The sequence below is a fragment of the Macrotis lagotis genome, chromosome X (assembly GCF_037893015.1).
Source record: "Macrotis lagotis isolate mMagLag1 chromosome X, bilby.v1.9.chrom.fasta, whole genome shotgun sequence".
NCBI lineage: Eukaryota > Metazoa > Chordata > Mammalia > Peramelemorphia > Peramelidae > Macrotis > Macrotis lagotis.
In genome coordinates this window covers 441,156,998-441,179,930 of record NC_133666.1, presented here as the reverse complement: position 1 = coordinate 441,179,930, position 22,933 = coordinate 441,156,998, and the positions used below count along the sequence as shown (strand labels likewise).

The 22,933-nt window shown below is 33.8% G+C and overlaps 1 protein-coding gene across 2 annotated transcripts in view; it reads right to left on the bottom strand.

The window, feature by feature from the left end:
* The window catches only part of B4GALT6 (beta-1,4-galactosyltransferase 6), an 88,465-nt gene that overhangs the window by 48,364 nt on the left and 17,168 nt on the right, over window positions 1–22,933 (bottom strand). Inside the window, exons 1-3 of one of the 2 annotated variants that reach the window (XM_074202427.1) lie at window positions 18,314–18,395; window positions 14,814–14,904; window positions 7,391–7,504 (exon numbers count right to left, since the gene is read on the bottom strand). In XM_074202427.1, coding sequence (XP_074058528.1) covers window positions 7,391–7,504; window positions 14,814–14,874 — 175 coding nt within the window. In that variant the 5' untranslated portion in view covers window positions 14,875–14,904; window positions 18,314–18,395. Of the gene's footprint in view, window positions 1–7,390; window positions 7,505–14,813; window positions 14,905–18,313; window positions 18,431–22,933 lie in introns of those variants that run through there. The other variant, XM_074202426.1, reaches the window with a different exon arrangement.

Sequence of the window (22,933 nt, the reverse complement as noted above, 5' to 3'; positions counted from 1 at the left end):
TGAAGTCTGAGATGTATAAGTGCTGCTTGCTTCTCTCTCCTTTCTCAGTCCACGTAGGCCTCTAGGGCCACCCTAGGACACATGTACCCTTCTCATGTATCCTGGATCTGTAGCCTATCACAAGGTGGTGAGTAATAAATCTGCTACTTGGTAGTCCCCATAGCAGTGACTTGCAATGGCTCTAGTGAGGTCCTGGTGAAAAATCTTCTTGACAAGGTTCACATCATCACCCCAAGGGCTAGAGTGTTCTTCACATAGCATGCTCCTGGCTTGACTCTATCCCCAGTGTCTGCATACCTCTCTGTCTCCCTATGTCCACATAAACTAGGAAAAATTTTTCTGGATTTCCCCATGAGGATTTTCCATATCTATTTAAAGAAGTTTGAGGGTCTTTTACTTTTTTGTTTGGGAAGAAGGGAGGGGAGACTCACTACACTACTTCCTGTTATTCCACCATCTTGGTTTTGATTTCCCTCTATAACCACTAACATTATGAATCACCCTCTTCTCCTGGATACGTTCTCCTGTAAGGGTTTTTGTGACACTATTCTCCCTTGGTTCTCTTCCTACAAGTGACTAATGTTAAAGATTGTAGCCATCATCAAAGTTGTACACTTGAAAGGAAACTGCCCCATATATGACAAAAAAGAGCATAAAAATAATTATAAATCAAAATGGAATTCATGGAAGGAAAAAAATAACCTTTCTTCCCCCAAAATGGAAGTCATTTGGGTAATTTAAAGGTTAACATACTAAAGATTAATTATCATTTTGATAATAATAAAAACTAAATCTGCTCCAAATGATGCTACGCATATTTTTACATCCACCAAAAAAAATTTCAGTTGTGCCCTTTAATCCTTTAATCTAAGAAAAAGCAATCTTTCTACAACATCTAGTTGGATAGAACAACTCAGAAATGTAATGAAATCCAGTTCAGATTTGACCTCCTTTCTGCCTTTTTTTTTGCTGGATCATCACCCATATGCCTCCAACTATGGGTCTTAAACAAAACTCGTTCTATACCTATTTCTCTTCTCTCTGCTTAATGAGTCCTATGAGTTTAATTAGGTAAATTATCTCCCAGATCTATGTATCTGATGAAGAAATGAATAAACAAAAAAATTTAGTAATTAATTTCTATAGACAAAGCCTAGACTGAGAACACAAAAATAAAAGTCATTGTTCTCAAGCATCTCACACTCTAATTGGAGAATATAACAAATAAAGAAGATTTCAGGTACAAGTCACATGGAAAGGCCCAGGAGTCCTTAGGGTACATGGCAATGTACCCTACATCTTCTTTAAGGTCATTTCCATTGAAAAAAATATTGGTTTCTGATGTTGGGTCATTTGACAGTGCCAAAGATTTTGATGATGAGTTTTATTTTCTGGGTCTTCAGTAGCTGTGGTTACAATGCCCACAGATTGCCAGGTCATATCTCTACAGGGGGTTCTTCTCCTAGATAATGACTACAGAAGTCAGTTTGAAAGCAGAAACAGTGGTATGTGGTAGGAAGTAAAGGTGCTGTTGTTCTTGATACTCTGGAGCATATCTACTCATTGATGGTAGTTGGTCTACAAGTGATATTGCTAATGATAGGATCTCTTCTCTACAAGAGTTGCCCTCCATGATAATGGCTGAAATAAAGGGATGAATGTTCTAGAGACTCTTGGACTTAGGATTCTGTGCTCCCTCTACCATTGTTTAAGGATACATGATGGTCAAGATGACTTGGCCCTGCTGGTACATGTCATTTGCTTTCTGTCTGTCCCACCAGAAGCATGGTGGTGGGGATGGAGGGCCCCTTTTCCACAAGGGTTTTTCTCTTCAGAGATTGTTTCATAGGTTAGTTATCTGAGTGTGTATGGTTTCTAAGGTTTTCTCCTGAGCACTAGCTTGCATCATTAACTGCTTCATGGATTCCCTGAAAGAACTTTGAATTTAACATGTCCAAAACAGATTTCATTATTTTCCCAAAAAAAACTCCTTTATATTTGTCTAGATCATCCTATCCTGTCAGGATTCCAGGTTTGAACCCTTTCCATGATGTTGACACTTCTCAAATCTATCTCCTCAATACTTACACAGACTACTACCTTGCCATCATTTACCTATATTATTGCAATAGCTTCCTAATTGGCCAATCAGTCACCAGGCATTTACTGAGCATTAGGTGCCAAGAACTATGCTCTCTTGATTCTTCTTTCTACTTACCTGACCACTCCTCAATACTCCAGATTTCTCCTATTTCTACTCCACAAATTCTAAGGCTATATCCTAAAGGCAACTTCTCTCTTGGTGACCTCATTAACTACTATATATTTATCACCTCACTGAAGATCATATGCAAACCTATATATCCAACCCAAATTTCTCTCCTGAAGTCTAATTTCTTTTCATGAACTGACCATTAAATATTTCAAATTGGGTATGTTCTTTGAACATTTCAAATATAACATAAACAAAATAGAGTTCATTATATTTCTTCCCAAACCCATACTTCTTAATTTCCTTACATCTGTCAAGGTCATCACCATTTCCCAGGTTCAAAACCTCAGGCATTCTTCATTCTTCACACTCTCTAAATTCACAATTCCATAAATCACCAAATCTTCACAATTCTATCTCATAACATTTCTCACTTCCCCTCTTCTACATGTTTACATAGCCAACATACTAGTTTAGGCCCTCATAACCCTTAACTTGGACAACTATTAATAGCCTCCTAATTGATCTCAAGTCTCTCACTCTAATTCCACCACTACATATATGTCAAAGTAATTTTCCTAAAAAGCAGGTCTAGTCATGCCAGTCCTGTTCTCAATAAGGCAGTGGCTCCCAAGTACCTCTGGGTTAAACACAAACTTCACCATCTGGCTTATTTAAAGCCTTTCATAACTTGACTCCAATTTGTCTTTCCTGAATTATTACTTATTATTTTTCTTTTTTACATCCTATGGTCCGACCTACCTGATATTTTTTATGATCCACAATTTGACATTCCATCTCCTATCTCTGTGCCTGTATATCTGTCCCCTATGCATGTGATATAGTCCCTCCTCATATCTGAACAAGGAGAAAAATTCCAATTCTAACAAAGTTTAGTTCTACCTTCTTTAAAAGGGGCTTTCATGATCTTCTTTAGATTTCTAGTGCTTTCCTGCACAAATTACCTTTTTTTGCATAATATTATATGTGAATTGTTAATGCCTTCTATAGAATTTAGATTCCTTGAAGGCAGAGATCATTTCATTTCTGTCTTGGTCTCTCCAGCACCTAGTATACAAACATAACAAATGGTTAGAAGCCACTTTGAAATGTTACCATTACAGATTACTAAAACTCTGAAGAACATCTTCACATGAATTGTTTGCTTCCTGAACCTGTATAGGTGACATTTGAACCCAAGAATAGAGCTTTATATAAGCTGAATCATAATAGATTCTAGCCTACCTTTTTAAACCTTTTGATATGCAATAGTTGCTTAACTTTCCCTAGTTTGAGCATACTTGAGAGCCTGTGCCATCCAGGCTTCTACAAAAATCATTGATGAAAATTCAGATCAACCCAGCTAAGAACATTTACCTGGGACACTCTTTTGGATACACCTGCCTAAAGTTAATATTCATCCAATTATAACTACTCTTAGTGTAGGATCACTCAACCAGCTTTCAATTAACCTAATAATCCTATTATCCAACTCATTTCTGTCCATGTTAATGTAAGTCATATAAACATAAAAGCTGTTTTCATTGGCTATTTTATCTTTATTGAATTTTCTCAACTTGGAACATTCTTGCAACATACCAGCTCCCTTCTCCCATTGGTAAATTGTTTCTAGTGCCTCCATTTTAAGGCCAAGCTCAAGTCAGGCACATTTTATTCCTCTCTTGGCTGTATTTTCAATTCTCTAAGCTTTCTCACCATATTCTTTTTTTTAAGCTCCCTTTTTTTGTTGATGTCTTCCTCCATTAGAATGCAGATCCTTTGAGTGTTGGTTCTATCTATCTTTTGCTTGTATTTGTATCCCTAGCACTTAGCACAGTAGCTGGCAGAGAGCAAGTGTTTAATAAAAGGTTTTTTCCTGCCTGTCTTCTTGAGTCCAGATACTAAAGTCATATGTTTCTATTCTTGGCTCCCCTTTCCACTCTCTTTCAGTAATGCAGTAAGATACAAACTCAGAACCTTTCATTATAATAAATCCACTTTTTATGTGTACTAGAAGAGAAGGTACATTGTCTTTTAAATAATGGCATCATCAGGGTTAATTCACATGTGATCTCAACATGAGGCCACAGGTCCAGATTCAGTATTTTAAGATAACTAAAGAAAAAGGAAAACCTGTATGTTCTAAAATATTTATAAAGGTTGTGATAGTGAAGAAATGGAAATTGTAGAGATACCCATCAATTGGGGAATGGCTGAACAAGTTGAAGTGTATGATCATGATAGAATACTGTGCTGTAAATGTAAAATGGTGAGCTCAAAAATCTCAGAGAAACATGAATAGCCTTGCATGAAATAATGGAGAGCAAAATAAGTAGAAGCATGTGAATGTTGCATACACAGTAACACCAGTACTATTTTAAGAGTAACTTTTGATTGAGTAAATCATTTTGACTATTACAAATGCCCAAATTAACTACAAAGAATCTATGAAGGAAGAGATTATCTACATCCATAGGAAAAACCGATAAATAGAAATATATATATAGGAGGATTTTACATATATGTGTGTTTGTGTATATACATACATGGAATTAAATATAGATATAGTTATAGATATTTTGTGTCTAATTGTAGTCATCTGCAGGAAGAAAAAAGGAAAAAGTAAATTTATATAATACATTTATTAAATGTTTAAAAGGAATTGTAGATCGCACATGACAGACTTGCAGCTTCAATGTACAATCATTTTATTATTCTTCTATGTTGTAGAAATGTTTTTTATTTCACAAATCAAAAATAAAATAAAATAATTTTTTAAAGATTCAAAAGTGTAATTCCTCATTGCCAATGCAACCCTCTCAGTATTTTGTCAACAAGATTTCTAGCTGTAGTGATCTAATATAATAATCAATATAGCCAATGCCAGGGAAAAAGACATTTCATGTAACCATGGATAAGACTAAATGCAGATTTTTATAAATGGCCTGTCTGCAAAAAACATTTCCCAACAGTTTCTTTAACATTTGTCCTTCATTTTTGAAGAAGAAGATCACATCAGGGAGCTGATGTCATGACAAGCACATATATTGGATTTGAATTGGGGATGCTGTGCTAAGTTACCAGCCTCAACTTTTCTCCAACAGAATCATCTGGGTCCAGTGGCCAGATATGTATCAGGATGACAGGAGATGGCCCTGGATGTGAGGTAATCAGGGCTTAGTGACTGACACATAGCTAGTAACTGGCAAAGTGTCTGAGACCTGATTCAAACTCCCATCCTCCTGACTTCAAGACCTGTGCTCTATCCACTGCGCCACCTATCTGCCCCAACAGTTTCATTATTGCTCAGATGATAACCTTCATATTTTAGAAAAGAAAACACAGGTTCACATTCATAGTGGTTTACAGTTTATAAGACCTGAGTTTTAAATCTCAGTTCTATTAATTATGATCTGCATTACTTTGAATAAATAATTTCATCTCTATCATCCTTGATTCCTTTATTTGTAAAATACAAAGGCTATAATAAAACATAACTTGACCAATGGCAATAAATCTTTAGTTAAGAACCCCTTGGGATTAAAGGATCTCTGAAGTCCCCACTTTTAAGGGTCTATGAACCTATGCCTTTATTCAATATTCCCAGGGGATAGGAAATACAAGTTTTATTTTGTCCATTTTGTAGGGAATAGACTCAAAGACATTCCTTTGTCACATAGTGAAAACTGGTGGAGTTAACGGTCTACTTCCAAGCTTTAGTGTTCATTCTATTGGATCACACTGCCTCTCAGTGACTAAGAGAAGCATAGATGTTCAATAAAATTCCTTGAGCTACTTTTCTCTATCAAGAGCTTATAAGAAAAATAATCTAACCTATGTTAAGAGGCCTGCCTCTATTTTAAGTTTTTAAGAAACAGCATCTAGTTAATTACCCAGAGGGGTAAAGTGTGAAAGTAAATGAGCCTAGGGGAAAGGGCACAAATAGTTCAAGAAATGATATGGCTTTGGATGACACTTTGGCTTGTAAGGAGGATTGTGTGTTTCTTAAAGACACTTGAAAAGAGAGTAAGAAAGAAAAAATTAATTAATTAATTTAAAAAAATAAATAAGTAGATAGATAAATAAATAAATGAGTGAATAAAATAAATGAATGAATGAAAAATGGGGTAAGGCAAAAAATAATTATAATTATGATTTGATGTTTTAAGTTAAAAAATAAATAGCATCTATAGATATTTTCCATCAGATGAAAAATGAGCAGGACTAAAAATTGAAGAGAAGGGAAAGAGAGGAATCAGTTGCATTTAAGAAAAGTTTTAACAATTCCAAATTGATCCTTTGCATAAAAATTCATCTTTTTAATAATAATAATAATCTATTGACAAAACTATATAGTTGAGAATTTAAGAACAACCATCAGCTGGGTGATGAGATAAATGGAGTATTGGACTTGGAGGCAGGAAGACCTAAATTCAAATCCCACCTCAGATATTTAATTAGCTCTGTGACCCCTGGGCAAATCCCTCAACATTTCTCAGACTGTAAAATGTGCAAAAGTAGCACCTGCTTCATAGAGTTGTTGTGAGACTCAAATGAAATAATATGTGTAAAGTGATTTGTGAATCTTAAAGCTATATAATAAAACTAGCTATCATTAGCATCATCATCTTAGCAATGAAAATTGTAGGTTGGTTGTTCCAAAGATCAATGAAGAGATGCATGGTGGACACAAACAAGCATATTTTCAGTAATGACCCATGTTTAAGAAGTAGCATAAGGGATATGACTGAGAAATTATAGATCAAAAAAAGATTAGCCTTTATGCTATGAGGCTATAAGGGAGACCATGACATATAAAAAAAGAAGAAAAAAACTAGAAGGTCTCAATTCAGTAAACAAAAAAAGCATTGGAATAGTAGGACCTGGGTTCAAATTCCAGTTTTACCACTTATTACCCATGAGACTGGTCAAGTCACTTAACCTGATTTTGTCTCAGTTTCCTAATCTGCAAAATGAAAAGATTTCTATTGGTCCCTTGCAGAATTTTATGCAGGATCTATGGAAGAACATGAACAGAAATTATAGAGAATGAAAAGGCATGAATGGGTTGTAATTTTCACTAATGGAGGAAATTCTCATATCAGTGAGATGATGGTTCCATTGTAGTATGAATCATGGCACAAATATTTCACTGAATTAACCATAGATTTCACTTACTCATGTAAGGTAGCTTTTCTGGGCATGGATGGTAAGGAGAATATGTGAAGTTTTCTGGAAGATACATTGTTGTTTGAGCAAGATAATCACTTGAATTATTGCCTTCAGGGTAATCTTTGAAGGAAAAAAAAAGAAGAAAAATTAGAGCTTTCTATCTCCAGCAAATTACTTGACACTTTTATTCTCAGTTTTTCAGCATATATGTTATTATCAATGTGGTAAAAACTACACTACACAAAATTGGCAGTAGCAGTTTCAACCATTATGTGCAAAACTAGAGATAAGGAAAAAGGCAGTCACCGTAGCTAATCTCCTTAGGATCACAGATATACAGCTTAAAGGAAACTTAAAAACCATCCAATCCAACCCCCTCATTTTACTGATGAGAAAACTGATGGTGAGAAAGATTAGGTAACTTGCTTCAAGGGTCCAAATCAAGATTTGAACTCAGGTCTTGAATAGAAGCAATATGTTCCATACCCTGCTATCTGACTGACTTTTTGAAGGATACAAGGGAAACTTAGACATGGAATTTAGAAAAGAACTTATTCTTTTTCATAAGAACTATTTTTAACAAAAAATACCTAAACTTGAGTTCTAAGTATTCTAAACCATGATCAAGCATAGACCTTTGGTCCAATACTTACTTTGGGAAGAAACAAGCAACTCTACAAATGGTTTTGAAATATAACAGGACTTCCACTTACCTATCAAATCACAGCAAGCTATCTGTCTATCACCCCATTTACAATAGTAAATACCCATACTAACAATAAGGCTTCATCAATACATCTATAGAGTCACCTGAGGCTCATTAATGTGGTAATGAAAAACACATTATCTGACTGACCTCATATGGTACAGTCTTGAGGTTTAAACTGAATATTATTTTCAGTATTTGTGAATATTAAGTTCTCCATTACTATCACCAACTCAAATTTTTTAGTATATTAGTTCAGTTCAGAATTGTCTGAGCTTCATGACTCAAAATGTTCTGATACAATTTACTTCACTCTGTACCTCTTTTACTTTTCTCTTTCCTCTTTCCTTTCCCCTTCTATATCCTCTTTTCCCCTGTTCATTAGGAAGCTATTTATGTATTCGATCACACTGTGTTTGTTACTTTTCAGAGGAAATTTTGAAATTTGTTCCATACACCTATCTTCATCTCTTTAGTTAACATCAATTTTTTCTCCATCTCCATTAATAATTCCAAATCTGGGGGCAGCTAGGTGGTGCAGTGGATAGAGCACCGGCCCTGCAGTCAGGAGTACTTGGGTTCAAATCTGGCCTCAGACACTTAATAATTACCTAGCTGTGTGGCCTTGGGCAAGCCACTTAACCCCATTGCCTTGTGAAACTAAAAAAAAAAATAAAAATAAAAATAATTCCAAATCTAGAAACTATAACTCTCACACTTTGACAAAGTTCCTCTTTTACACAGGAGTGGCTAGTTTCTCTGAGTCTTGCACAATCAAAACAAAAGGCAAAACTTATTTCGTAATAAGGTCAAATGAGTGGCCTCTATAGACAATAGAGAATTGAAATTGGAGTCAAAACCTGGGTTCAAGATCAGCCTCTAAAATGCCCTAGTTCTGGGGCAAATAAAATGGTAAAATTAACTATTATATTCTTAGTAATTCTCATAGTAAAAGTTCTATTTGATTTTTGGCACTTTTATCTTTTAGATTTTTGCAAGGCAAATGGGGTTAAGTGGCTCTTGAGGCCGAATTTGAACTCAGGTATTCCTGACTCCAGGGCCGGTGCTCTATCCACTGCACCACCTAGCTGCCCCTATTTTTGGCACTTTTGCAGATGATATATTAAGAATCTTTTCATAACTTTTTTCTACCAGCAATAAGGTAAATAAAGTATATGCTAACACAAATAAACATATTTTGAATCAAACTAATTCATTTCTTTTACTTTATTTAATCATACGCATCTGCCTACAATTAACACATACTGACTGAAATTCCAAGGCCCTTTAACTATGGCAATATCTGTATCACACACCTATTTGATAAAATTGTAACAACCACTTTTCAATCACCAAAGGAAATTTACTTGAGGCACTGAACAGTTTAAATCAAAACTATCATAAAGGAAAAAATCAGAATTTAGAGATGAATGAATTTTTTAAAGTTTATCTTCTCCAATATGTAATTGGGGAATATAAGGATGAATTCTCTCCTTTCATCTCTACTACAAGATACAGTCATTCAAAGTGATTTGTGGTATTTTCTTATACATTTCACTTGAAATTTTATTTGGATGTTTAAGAAAGAAATCCTTCATATTCACAGAAAAGTATGACTAGGGTAAATTTTACAAAATTATAAATGAGAATATAAATACTAATTAAGAAACTATTCGAAATACTAACTACAGTCTGAAAATAAAACCACAGAATCATATAATTTCAAAATTGACTACTTCATCCAGACTATACATATATGAAAAAAAGAATTCCCAATACTTAACATATCATCCAGCTTTTGCCTAAAACATTCCAATAAGAAGGACCCATTACCTCAATGAGGCTACCTTTGGGAGAGCACTAATTGTTAGGAAGTTTATCCTTACTTTAAGCCTAACTTGGTCTCTTAGTCCATCCATAGTTCCAAATCCTGCTTTCTTTATTTTTTCCAGTTGCATACAGAGGTACTTTTCTCCATTCATACTTTTGCACACTTTTGAATTCCACATTTTTCTAACACTCCCCCTTCCCTTTCCCCTCCCCATGCAGCAAACAATAAAAATAAAAATTTCCATACAAAAATATATAATTAAAAGAAAAATAAGCATTTGGAAACATTTATGGCAAATACGATAGTCACAAATTTGATATCCCACTTAAATAAAGGAAACTGATAAATGTTCCATTGGCAACCCTTATTTCCCCAATGGATAAATGAGCAAGATAATTTATAAGAGAAGAAACACAAATTTATAATAAGCAACTGAAAAAAAATGTTCAACTTCACCAATAATCAAAGAAATGCAAAGTAAAACACCTTCAGGGTATCAGTTCATGCCCATTAAATTAGAGAAAAATAATTAAAAATCTCAGTACAGCTGGGCTAACTCTACAATTTGTTAACACCTACACTGCCAAGAAATTCTGGAAATGAACAGACACTTCAAGGTATATTATCTCTTCAATAGAGATGTATAAACCATCAGTTTCATATTCATTTGTTGTAAACTGAATGTACATTTTAAACAGTCTCAGATGGAAGAAAAGACTCAGTGAGAGAAAAATTTAGTTTCTCAACTGAGCTGCTTTATTTCACAAATGAGCAGACATACTATCAATGATTTTTTTTAAAAAAATAGTATCCATTTTACAATTAGATATTTTTCCTATAAAGAATATATATATTGAACAAATCTAGGATTTCAAAAGCAAAAGAATATCAAACATATTTTGGACATTCTTCTTTATATTCTAGTTATTTCTCTTCTAGTACATGTCTTATCAGCCCTATTAAATTATAAGCAACTTGAGAGTAAGGCCAGTACTATTTACATACATCTATATATGTATATTTAGGTTGGTAACCACTTGCTTGACATGTGGGGGGTTTTTGCCTTTTAGAAAGATTTTATTTATTTTGAATTTTACAATTTTTCCCCAATCTTGCTTCCCTCCCCCCACCCCCCACAGAAGGCAGTCTGTTAGTCTTTACATTGTTTCCAAGGTATGCATTGATCTAAGTTGAATGTGATGAGAGAGAAAAATCATATCCTTAAGGAAGAAACATAAAATATAAGAGATAGAAAAATTACATAATATGATAACATTTTTTTAATTAAAGGTAATAGCATAGGTGTGAATAAATGGATGCTTAATATTTGTTGCATATAATATAACCCAAGTTTCTAGCCCAGCTCTAGTATCTTACATGAAGTCTATTAATTGGTAGATAAAATACTGGTGTGATGAAATGTGACTCAGGAAGGGAGGAATTGAAAGAGCTTTGGAGAGATTGAAGACACTCTTTTTAAGGGACCACCTCTTCTGCCTCAATCACACAATGTTTTCTCAATCTTCTATCAATTAGGAGAATCAATGCAAAACCACTCCACGCTTGACTAAAAATCAAAGTTACTACCTATGCAGCAAAATTTATTTTAATGTAAAATGACTAAGTGGTCACACCTGAAAAATTTCAAAAGAAAATTTTTAATCTAGATACCAGATTGTATACTGCACATAATAGGGATCAATTAATGTTTGATTTCTCAATAACTGGTTTATAGAATCCCATCAAATTCTAGTCTAGAAATTGTGTCAAAAATGGAAATGAGTTCAGTTTAACCTTATCTATTCTTGATAACAATATACTGGTACTTCACCATCATGAATTCCTTTTCTAAACAATATGTTCATAAATAAGCATTTGCTAATCAAATATGTATGACATGGTAGGTACTGTAATAATCAGTGGATATAAAAAGAAAAGCAAAAGGCAGTTCCTGTCCTTTAGATGATCACAGTCTAATGGGGGGAGGGGTTGCATTTTGGACATTTTGCCTTAGGATATAGTTCAGCTGAGCCTGGTAACACAAAAAAAGAGCTAACCTTTCTCATCATAATGATCATCAACTCCCTATTATTCATATTTTATTTTGGTCTGTTCTCCAATTCAAAGTTAATTTGCTTTAGTTTTCTTTTCCGAGGAGAATAAGTAGCTTTGTCTTCTCTCCACTGTCCATTATCAACATTGTCTTTGCCACAATGAAGCAGGAGCTCACTCCTTTCTCAATTCTTTTTTTTTAAACAATATTACCTTTAAGAAAAAAAAACTTTTGGGAGTAGCTAGGTGGTGCAGTGGATAGAGCACCGGTCCTGGATTCAGGAATACCTGAGTTCAAATCTGGCCTCAGACATTTAATAATTGCCTAGCTGTGTGACCTTGGGCAAGTCACTTAACCCCATTGCTCTGCAAAAAAAAAGGAAAAAATCTTTCTGTTGTCCTTAATTTCTTAAAGGTCTTAGATCATTCTAAGCTTTAATTCTTCTGAAAAAATGTTTTTAAAGGTTCATGTCAAATTTTTGTATTCCTTGTTACCAGTCACTCTATCTCATCCCCATCACTTCTACTTCAACAACTCTTTTTTGAAGTAGAAGTGATTTGCACTACAGTGATTTCATTAGGCTTTCCTCTACATTTTGAAGGGGAAAAAATTATTATAGATTATGATTTCTTTGAGAACATTTGAGAATAGGAGTAATGTCACATCTATCTTTTTTACCTTGCATGTGAATTTTTTATTGAAATTAAGAGAATAGATATACATACTGACTATATGATGATACAAAAAAAAGATCAGGAGACTGAATCAACAAAAATCAAGGATCAATTTCTGTCTCAATGCTTGCTGACTACATACCTATATGCAACTAGGTAATGCAATAGATAGGAAACTAGATTTGGAGTCAGGAGGATCAGTGTTAGAATTCTATCTCAGACATTTTTTAGCAGTGTGACCCTGATTAAATCATTTAAGTGCTCTGTGCCTCAGTTTCCTCCTCTGTAAAATGGGGATAATGATATCACCCACCACAAAAGGATACTGTGAGGATCAAATGAGAATATGGAAAACACTCCACAAATCATAAAGCCCTATATTAATGATGACAATATTGCTGTCTATGAACCTCAAGACCATCTCTCAAGAAAGACTGTAATCAGCATCTGTGGAGGAAGTACTCCCACCAATGAAATTATAGATCTTTGAAATTGAATTAAGTATAGTGGGAATGTTTGGACTTATTCATTAAACTACCAGAGAAGTATAATACATTTTTTTCTTTTGAGGCCCAGCATTCACTGGCAACAAAATAAAAATAATAAGGAAAACTCACCAGGCTCAGAGTCTGGTATAGCACAAAGAACACTGGTCAAGGGGTCAAAAGACTAAGTTTGAGTCTTATAGTCAGTCATTAACTCATCATGTGACTTTGGCTAGGTCACTTTAAAGCTCTAGGATTTTTCTCACTACAAAATAAGGAAAGTTTAATTCACCCCTTCTTACTCTAGTATTGCATAGTTACACATAGGTCATAAACAAGTTATTACCTTAGAGTCCTATGAGTAACCCAAGCCATTTTAAAAGTACAAGAGCATATAGTAATACACAGAGAACTGTCCTCTTTGTTCTCAGTTGCCTTTGAGTCTTATTTTATGATAATCTAAATAGGAAAATATCAAAATGATTCTGAGAACCTAAACTACACAGGAGAGTTTTAAAACAGTAGAATATTTTATTAATCCCACTTCTTTCAAATTATGACATTCTATGATTCTACAACCTACATAACATTCAAGGGTTGAACTACAAAAACTATTTAAAGATTTTAAAAATTCCAGATCCACATTATTCCAGAGGAAACAAAAAAGATGATATTCTATTATTTATGAGATCCCCTCCCTACACTTTATATACATATTCTCCCTAAAAGACTGATTAGTAAACTTCCATTATTTAACTGCCAGCCAGTTCACCTAACAGCCACCCTTACCAAGTTGTCAAACAAAAAACAATGAATTAACTAAACTTCTGGAGAGAGGACACCATAATAAATTCATAAACTCCTCCTCTCTCAAGAAGTAAAAAAAAGTGCTGTGACTAGATCTATCAGAATGGCACCTTTATAGTGGGGTGATGTTTTTAAAGGGTTATTTGAGACTGATTCAATCAATCAATGAACAGTTAGTAAGTGCCCTCTGGGGAATACAAAAGACTTTGTAGGAGAGTCTCTGCTCTCAAGGATCTTGAAGTCTACTTGATTGTTGTTTTTGTTGTTGGGGTTTTTGGTCATACATTCGGGAAGAACAATAGGTCAGGGAGGTGATGTCATGACATCACCAACCTCATTTTCTCCTTTGGAACCAGCTAGGTCCATTGGCCAGATATGAATCAGGTTGACTGGAGCTGGCTCTGGATGTGAGGCAACCAGGGTTAAGTGACTTGTCCAGAGTCACACACTAAGCTATAAAGTGTCTGAGGCTGCATTTGAACTCCTGATTCTAGGGCCATTGCTCTATCCACTTGGTACCTAGTTGCCCAAATAAATAATTAAGAATATTTGAGCTAGGGTAGCTCGTTGGCCCAGTGGATAAAGCACCGGCCCTGGAGTCAGGAGTACCTGAGTTCAAATCTGACTCAGAAACTTAATAAATTACCTAGCTGTGTGGCCTTGGACAAATCACTTAACCCCATTGCTTTGCAAAAATAAACAAAAAATAATAGAAACAGTTGATCAACAACAACAGCAGCAACTTCAGGCACTGTCCTAAAAAGTGGTAAAGAGCTAATACTCTAATGGAGGAGACAACATCTGAACAAATATATACAAAGCAAGTTATACACAGCAACAACTGGTACCCAATAAGGAAATTAAAATAATAACCTATTATTCTTCCTCTCTTGGAAGCCACAATGACCAAAAATAAAAATAGTTTTGCAGACATTCCATTCTACTGTCCTCCATACATTATCACCTAATGGAAAAAGAAGATAAGAAAAAGAGATTTCTCAGTTTGTTTCTGGTTTCTATTTTTCCTCTGCAGAAACTCAGTTGAGCATAGTAGAAAAAACACAAGACTTTAGAGAGAGATTACGGAAATCCAGCAATTATTAGTCTCTAGTTGTGTGACTTTAATCAATACCTGCAGCAGAAACTGTCCCTTAACATATAACAGTTTTCATGATTCAATGGACATAGATAACATCTGCCCTATAGTTCTGGATTTCTAATTTTGGTCAGCACAATATAAACTTCTTAAAGAGATAGTAAAGTGCTATTTCTACCTTCAACCCAATCAGACCACAAAATAAGGAATTCTTTTATTGTTAGAGGTTTCTCCTGTAATTTTCTAATTTTCTCTAAGCTTTAATTTAACCTGAAGGAAAAAAGGAAAAGCTCTTATCTAAAGTGGTATTAAATCTGTTAATATTGGACTTTCAAAGACAAAGCTTACCTTTGTCAGTTAAATCTAGAAGAACATAAAAGGAAAAACTCTATTTATCTAAACAGATATCATCTACCAAGATTTACTAAAAAAAAAAAATTCCCCTCCTATCAGCAGTTCTTTGCTCCAGACACCTAAATGGGGAAAAAAAATCAAAATTCTACTTCCCAGTAAAGGAAAGACATAATGGTAAACACTAAAATAACAAGCTTGTTTTTAATAAAACTTCAAATATCTCAGCAATTTCACAAAGGCAAGTCAACAATCCATATTCATTTACTGATTTATAAATTCATTCAACAAATATTTACTGGGCCTGTTTTACAGATCAGTAACACTGACAAAGTAAAATGAATTACAGGACACATGGATGATTACTTCCCATTCAGACAAGGCTCTTTTGTTCTTTTACCAATAAACTCTTCTCTTCAGTGGGCCCTGACATACACAACAGATTTAGATTCTCTAAATAGTGCTCATTTATATAAATATGATAATAACTCAAATGTGTTTAATGGATGTTTTCCTCCCAATTATGTGGATTCTTTCCTCCCAAGAACAGCTGGGAATTTTAAGCTCTTCTATTTGATGAATAGCAATGGACACAATACATGAAGTACTTACAAGTTTAACAATTAACCATCCCTAAGGCATTAAAGAGAATTCTAAGCTTACAATTTCTTTAAAATTAAAAAAAAATAACACTTTAGGTGCTGAGAAAATTATCTTTTGATCAAAGAAATTTAAACCACAATAAATTAAAATAATTTTCTCTATTATTAAAAAGGTAAGAAAAATTTCAAGTATTGTTAATTAAAGTAAAGAAAAAATCACCTTTCTTTTTGATTTGTGGCATCACAAACTAAATTATAAAAACATGCTGATGATAAAAATTTATATAAGATATCCTATATCTCACACAGATATAAGGGGACAAGAAAGGTTTTCAGATCTTTGATTTTATTAATTTGCAATATTTTAAGTATGGAGAACTCCCTCCCTTGTGTAAATTATCAACTTATATGGAACTCGAGTGCCAAAGTGACTCAGCCCATGCCTTCTATGAAATTTATAATGATATATATATATATATATATGCATATATGAATCTAGCTGTATATATGGTTGGGTAGGTAGATGTTTGTATATGTGTATTTATGTGTGTGGTGCCTTGTATTAAGATTGAATTGAGGGGCAGCTAAGTGGCACAGTAGATAGAGCACCAGCCCTGGAGTCAGGAAGAACTGAGTTCACATCCAGCCTCAGACACTTAATAATTACCTAGCTGTGTGACCTTAGGTAAGTCACTTACAAAAACAAAAAAAAAAGAGAGATTCAAATGATTATCTTATATTTTGGGGAAAATCATATTAAATAAAATTTAAAGTCCCAAAAAACAACATGAATTTTCACTTGAAAATTACCAAGTCTATTATTACTATACAATTTCTAATTTTGTTATATATTTTCAATTGAAACTCTAGTAAATTGTATTATAATTCATAATCACTGAGAGGAGTTATTGGCTTCCAACTTATATTTAATAGCCTTTTGTAAAATAAGCATGTGGGAAGTCCAGCAGCCTTTTGAAAACTATGAATAAAAAAGGATATAAGCAGGCAGTTTTCAGAATGAAAACTTAAAGCTATCTATAGCTATATAAAAAATGCTCTAAATAATTATTGAGAAGAGAAATGCAAAACAAAACAACTCAGGTACTATCTCACACCTATCAAATTGGCTAACAGGACAGAAAAGGAAAATGACAAATGTTGAGGGGGATATGGGAAAACTGGAATACTAATGCACTGTTGGTTGAGTTGTAAACTGAACCAACAATTCTGGAAAGCAATTTGGAACTATGCCCAAAGAGTCATAAACCTATATATCCCCTTTGATCCAGCAATACCACTATTAGGTCTGCATCCCAAAGAAATAATAAAAAAGGGAAAAGGACCCACAAGTACAAAAATATTTAAAGCAGCTCTTTTTGTAGTGGCAAAGAATTGGAAACTGAGGGGATGTCCATTAACTGGGGAATAACTGCCAAATATGGTACATGAATGCAATGGAATACTACTGTTCTGTAAGAAATAATGAGTGGCCAGATTTCTGAAGAACCTGGAAAGACTTACATCATCTGATGATGAATGAAGCCAACAGAACCAGATCATTGTGCATCTTAATAGCAACATTATGTGATGATAAACTATGATAGACTTAGCTCTTTTCAGCAATTCAGTGATCAAAGACAATTCTAAAAGACTTGTGATGAAAAATAACATTCACATCTAGAAAAATAACTATGGAGCCTGAATGCAGACCAAAGCATACTATTTTTGCTTTAAAATTTGTTGTATGTTTTTCTGTCCAACAATTTTTCCCTTTTGTTCTAATTCATCTCTTACAACATTCCCAGTATAGAAATACATTTTACATAATTTTACAGGTATAACCTTTATCTGATGGGGAAGGGAAGAGAAGGGAGGGAAGAAGAGAGAAAAAATGCGGAACTCAAAAGCTTTCAAAAAATGAATGCTAAAAACTATCTTTACATGTAATAAGAAAAGAAATTAAAAAAGAAAATTATGAACAGAATATCTTTATGTGGCTAATTCATCCTTAAAACAATGAGTAAACTAAAAATTTACCTATATGATGCTTTGATTTCATTTTTGTTGTAAGAACTAATATTTTTGTGCTTAACACTATCACTTTATAAGGCATGCCTTCATCAATTCTAAAATGAACACAATACCTAGCTTAAGAAGGCAAAGATATTTTAAAAGAAGCCTATGGTGAATTTGCAAGAATATATCTTCATCTTTAACAAATATTCATATGGGAATACCTAGTGCTTAATAATTTTGAATATTGCTTACTCTAAAAGTAAAAATCAGTTGTAAAGCAAATCATTTTAAGCAGGAAATATTCTTACCTGTACCATTGAGAGTAGCATTTTTATTTGTGTATAATCTGATCATATGTCCTATTGTTTTCACATTTTCTTTCAACATTATACCTCGGGCTTGTACCATAAAGAGATAGGTGTTAACTACAAAAAAAAGAAAAGAAAAAGAAAAACATGAAACAATATAAACATTTTATTTAATATAAGAATTTCTCAATTTGTTAAGCACAACAACCTAAACTGACTTATCTAGTTTGATAAAGAGAATACAAAGAAAATTAAAACATTAGACAACTCTCCTCACAATAGCAAAATTATAGTCATCAAAAGTGGTAGTGTCAAGTTGACAAATAAGTTCTGAATCAATCAATTAAAGATGGAAAAAGTTCAATCTCAATCAACTTCATAATAGCCCAATCTACCCCATTCTTTCTAAGCACATTTTCTCTCTCTTACAATTTTTTGTTAAAATTAAAGCATGAAAAATATTTCCTAACACTATGTAGCATAATTAACATTTTAAAATTCTTGATCATTCCTTTCAGTTACATCCTTTTAAAATCTTTTACAATTTATGTAGCACTTTAAAATTAGCCCAATTAATTAACTCAGTGTTTTCAGGTCACTAGCTCCATTTTACTGACAAGAAAGTTAAAAGTCAGAGAAGTTGAAGTGATTTGCATAAGATTCATAGAAGCTAAATAATTTAAAACAGCTGCTATAAGTAGCCATTGAGACAATTAGGATTAAAACACAAGTCTTCTGACTTCTCTGGCTTCCTTCAAAGATCAGCTGAAGGCACACCTACTAAAGGAGTCATTTCTGGTTCCCCAAAGTACTAACATCACCCTTAATTCTATAAAATATTGTGCATATAATGTTGATGTGTGCATATTCCCTAAAAGAAGCTATTTGAGCATGAGGGTTGTTTCTTTATGTTTTTGTCTCCCCAGTTCCCAGAACAATGCCTGGCACATAGAAGAGCTTAATAAATGCTTTGCTTTTGACTGATTGAAATTATAGACAGGAGCAGCTAGGTGGCACAGTGGATAGAGCACCGGCCCTGGAGTCAGGAGTACCTGAATTCAAATCCAGCCTCAGACACTTAATAATTACCTAGCTGTGTGGCTTTGGGCAAGCCACTTAACCCCATTACCTAGCAAAAACTTATAAAAACAAAAACAAAAAAAAGAAATTATAGAAAGAATAAAGGCAAAATAGCTGCTAATGAGAATTAGCACACATACACACATATATAAATTAATATAAATAGCTTGCAAAACACTTTATGCTATTTTATTTGATACTTAGAACAACCTTTCAAGACAATTATTATTATTATTTCTATTTTACAAATGAGGAATCTGAGGCTGAGAAAGGTTAAGTAACCTGCCCAGAGTTGTATTGGTAGTAAATATCTAAGGTAGAATTCACTTAGACATTCCTGATTCAAAATGCACTGCTCTATCCACTACTCCATTGAGCTACAAAAATAATAATTTGTCCATGACCTGCTTACATACTTTCCTTTTCTTTGTATTAAACTGAATTGGGCAGCTAGATGGTGCAATGGATGGAGTACTGGCCTTGGAGTCAGGAGGACTGAAATTCAAATCCAGCCATGGACGCTTGACTCTTACTAGTTGTATGACTTTGGGCAAGTCACTTAACCCTGACTAGCTCACATCCAGAGTTATTCTCAGTTGTCCTGATTCATTTCTGACCACTGGATCCAGATGGCTCTGGAGGAGAAAGTGAGGCTGGTGACAAGCATCCACAAATCCAATTCGTGTGCTTGTCATGACATCACCTCCCTGACATCATGGTCCTCTTCAAGAATGAAGGACTGAATTTCTCAAAACCCAAGTGGGAACAAGAGTGCAATTATGTAAGATCTTCTAAAATACAAATGTAAGTTGATTAGTAAAGAAACAAAGTTATATATTTCATTTGCCTTCCAGTCTTTCAAAATGGAATCTAATTTCAATAGTTTTACTTCAAGCATGTCCACAACCTTTCTAGAAACCAGAATAGTAATTATATTTTAATTATTTAGGAAGGATTTCCTGCCATTCTGAGTTTATAGACAGCAGATTTTTCTTCCTGCTTTGGTTTTGGATTTTTCTAAGCATAGATTAAAGAAAATTAACAATCACACAGAAAGCTAGAAGATTCTTCAGTGAAACTAAAAATAATTTCTGCTGAAATAAGTGACTTACGTAATACCACACCTAATACATTCAATTTACAGAACACAGGAGAACTGCATTCCTAAAATAAACTAGTTGTGTTTTTATTCTGTTTTCAAAGATCTTTATAGTACTTTAATTGTTCTGCTAAAATCAAGCATTACCTTCTAACTTTTTTATTAATTCACTTCACTTTGTATCTGCTGCCCTGCCTGGTTTCAACTCTCTAGAACAAGATGTTTTTCCCAGGAAAAACTCATCATTTCTCAACTCACCACGAGGCTACTAACTCAAGCCTTGATTGACATCACCTCCCTCAGCTTCATCTTTCTTCTGATCGAAGGACTGGAAGGTACTGCCACACTCCTACCAATTCTTTCCTTTATAGAGTACAGAAACTGGATGCTCAGCACACTCTGCTTTGCATCTGCTCTCCTACCCTATTTCAATTCCAGGGAACAAGATGTCCCCATACCAGATAACTCTGGTATCTCCCCTCACCTTTTCCTTCCTCCTTTCGTTTGTTGTTTCCTGGATTTAGGCTATCAGCTCCTTAAGGGCAAGGATTAACTTTCTTTTTATTAACTGCAACCTCAATGCTTAACACAGTGCTACATTATAGTCACTACATAATAGTCACTAATAAATTGAATTTCCAATTGAGTTGGAAAAACTTCTAGGGTGACAAAGTTATTTTGAGTTTATTGAATGTATAACTGATTCCAAATTCATAAACCCTTCTGAATTCTGAAGAAAGGAGAACCATAGGAATTCAAATACACACACACACACACACACAGGGTCCTTCAAAAATTAAACAATAAAATGTTAGTATAGCTGAGGTTTGACCACATACCCAAACTCATAAAGATGACAAAAGTTGAAAATAATAATGCTAACATTAATATTCTATTAGCAAACTGTGAACTGGTCCAAACATTATATTTTTAATATAATTATACTTTTAAAAAATGACTTAATAACTCTGAGGTACTACTTCATACCTATCAGATTGACTACTATGATAGATAAGGAAAATGATAAATGTTGGAAGGACTATAGAAAAACTGGGAAGCTAATATACTGTTGGTGGAATTGTGAACTGATCCAGTCATTCTGGAGAGTAATCTGAAACTATGCCCAAAGGGTTATCAAATTGTGCATATCCTTTTATCCTTCAATACCACTGCTACTAAATCTGTGTCCTAAAGAGAATAAAAAAGTGGATGGAGGGAACATAAATGTGCAAAAATATTTATAGCAACTCTTTTCTAATGGCAAAGAATTGGAAATTGAGGGGATGCCCAACAAATTGGAGAATGGTTGAACAAGTTGTGGTATATGAGTATAATGGAATATTACTGCACGATTTTTAAAAATGATGAGCAGGAAGATTTAAGAAACCCCTGGAAAGACTTATATGAACTAATGCACAGTGAAATGAGCATTATCAGGGGAACATTGTAAATTGTAATAATACTATGCAAAGATCAACTGTGAAAGACTTTAGCTATTCTCAATAATATAATAAGCCAAGAAAATTCCAAAGGACTCATTATTAAAAATGCTATCCCCTTCAGAGAAAGAACTCAGGCAGCCTGAATATAGAATGAAACATAATATTTTTATTTTCTGCAATCTTCCAAGAATTTTTTTCTTTGAATTTGTCTTCTTTGACAAAATAACTATTATGGTGATATGTTCTGCATGATTAAACATATATAGCCTATATCAAATTGCTTACTGTTTTAGAGAAGTGGGAGGTGAAGGAAGAAGAAAGAAATGTTATATAGCAATAAAAATAACATAAAATAACTTTCAAAAGAATGTTAGCACTAACTAGAGCTTTGAAAATCATTTATTCCAACTCTATTATTTTGCATAAGACAACTATTTGGAGATAATGAGGTCAAGAAATTCCTCCTTGTTATACGAAACAAGTTCAAGGCAATGAGAAGATTGTGGCCTAGAGACTGAAACTGATGCTAAGTGAGATAGAGGAATTTTAATCCACTGAATCAAGAATAAGAGGGATACCTAAATAAGAGATTACTCATGCCAATCAAGACATAAATGTATGCCCAAAAGGTGCTTACAATTGTCATAGAGGAGATTCAATTCAGAATCCAAGTGGAAGAGGGGCTCTTTATAGGAGATGATGATATTCAAATGTTCTTGTGATTTTATCACAAATGTTATTGTGATTACTGCATCAAGTCCCTAAATGATCCTTAATCACTCAAATGAATTTGGCCTAACTATCCACACAAATGGATGGAGGTCTATTATTCAGATTATTCAGATTATGTTTTACAGTTGAATAGTTAGCTCATTAGTTCATAACTCTTGGACAATGAACTAGTCTGTGAATTAAACAGAAAAAGCAGGTGAGTTGGACTACATTTGATAAATTACAAAATTTTCAATGAAGAGAATTGTTCCCTGAAATAAAATCCCA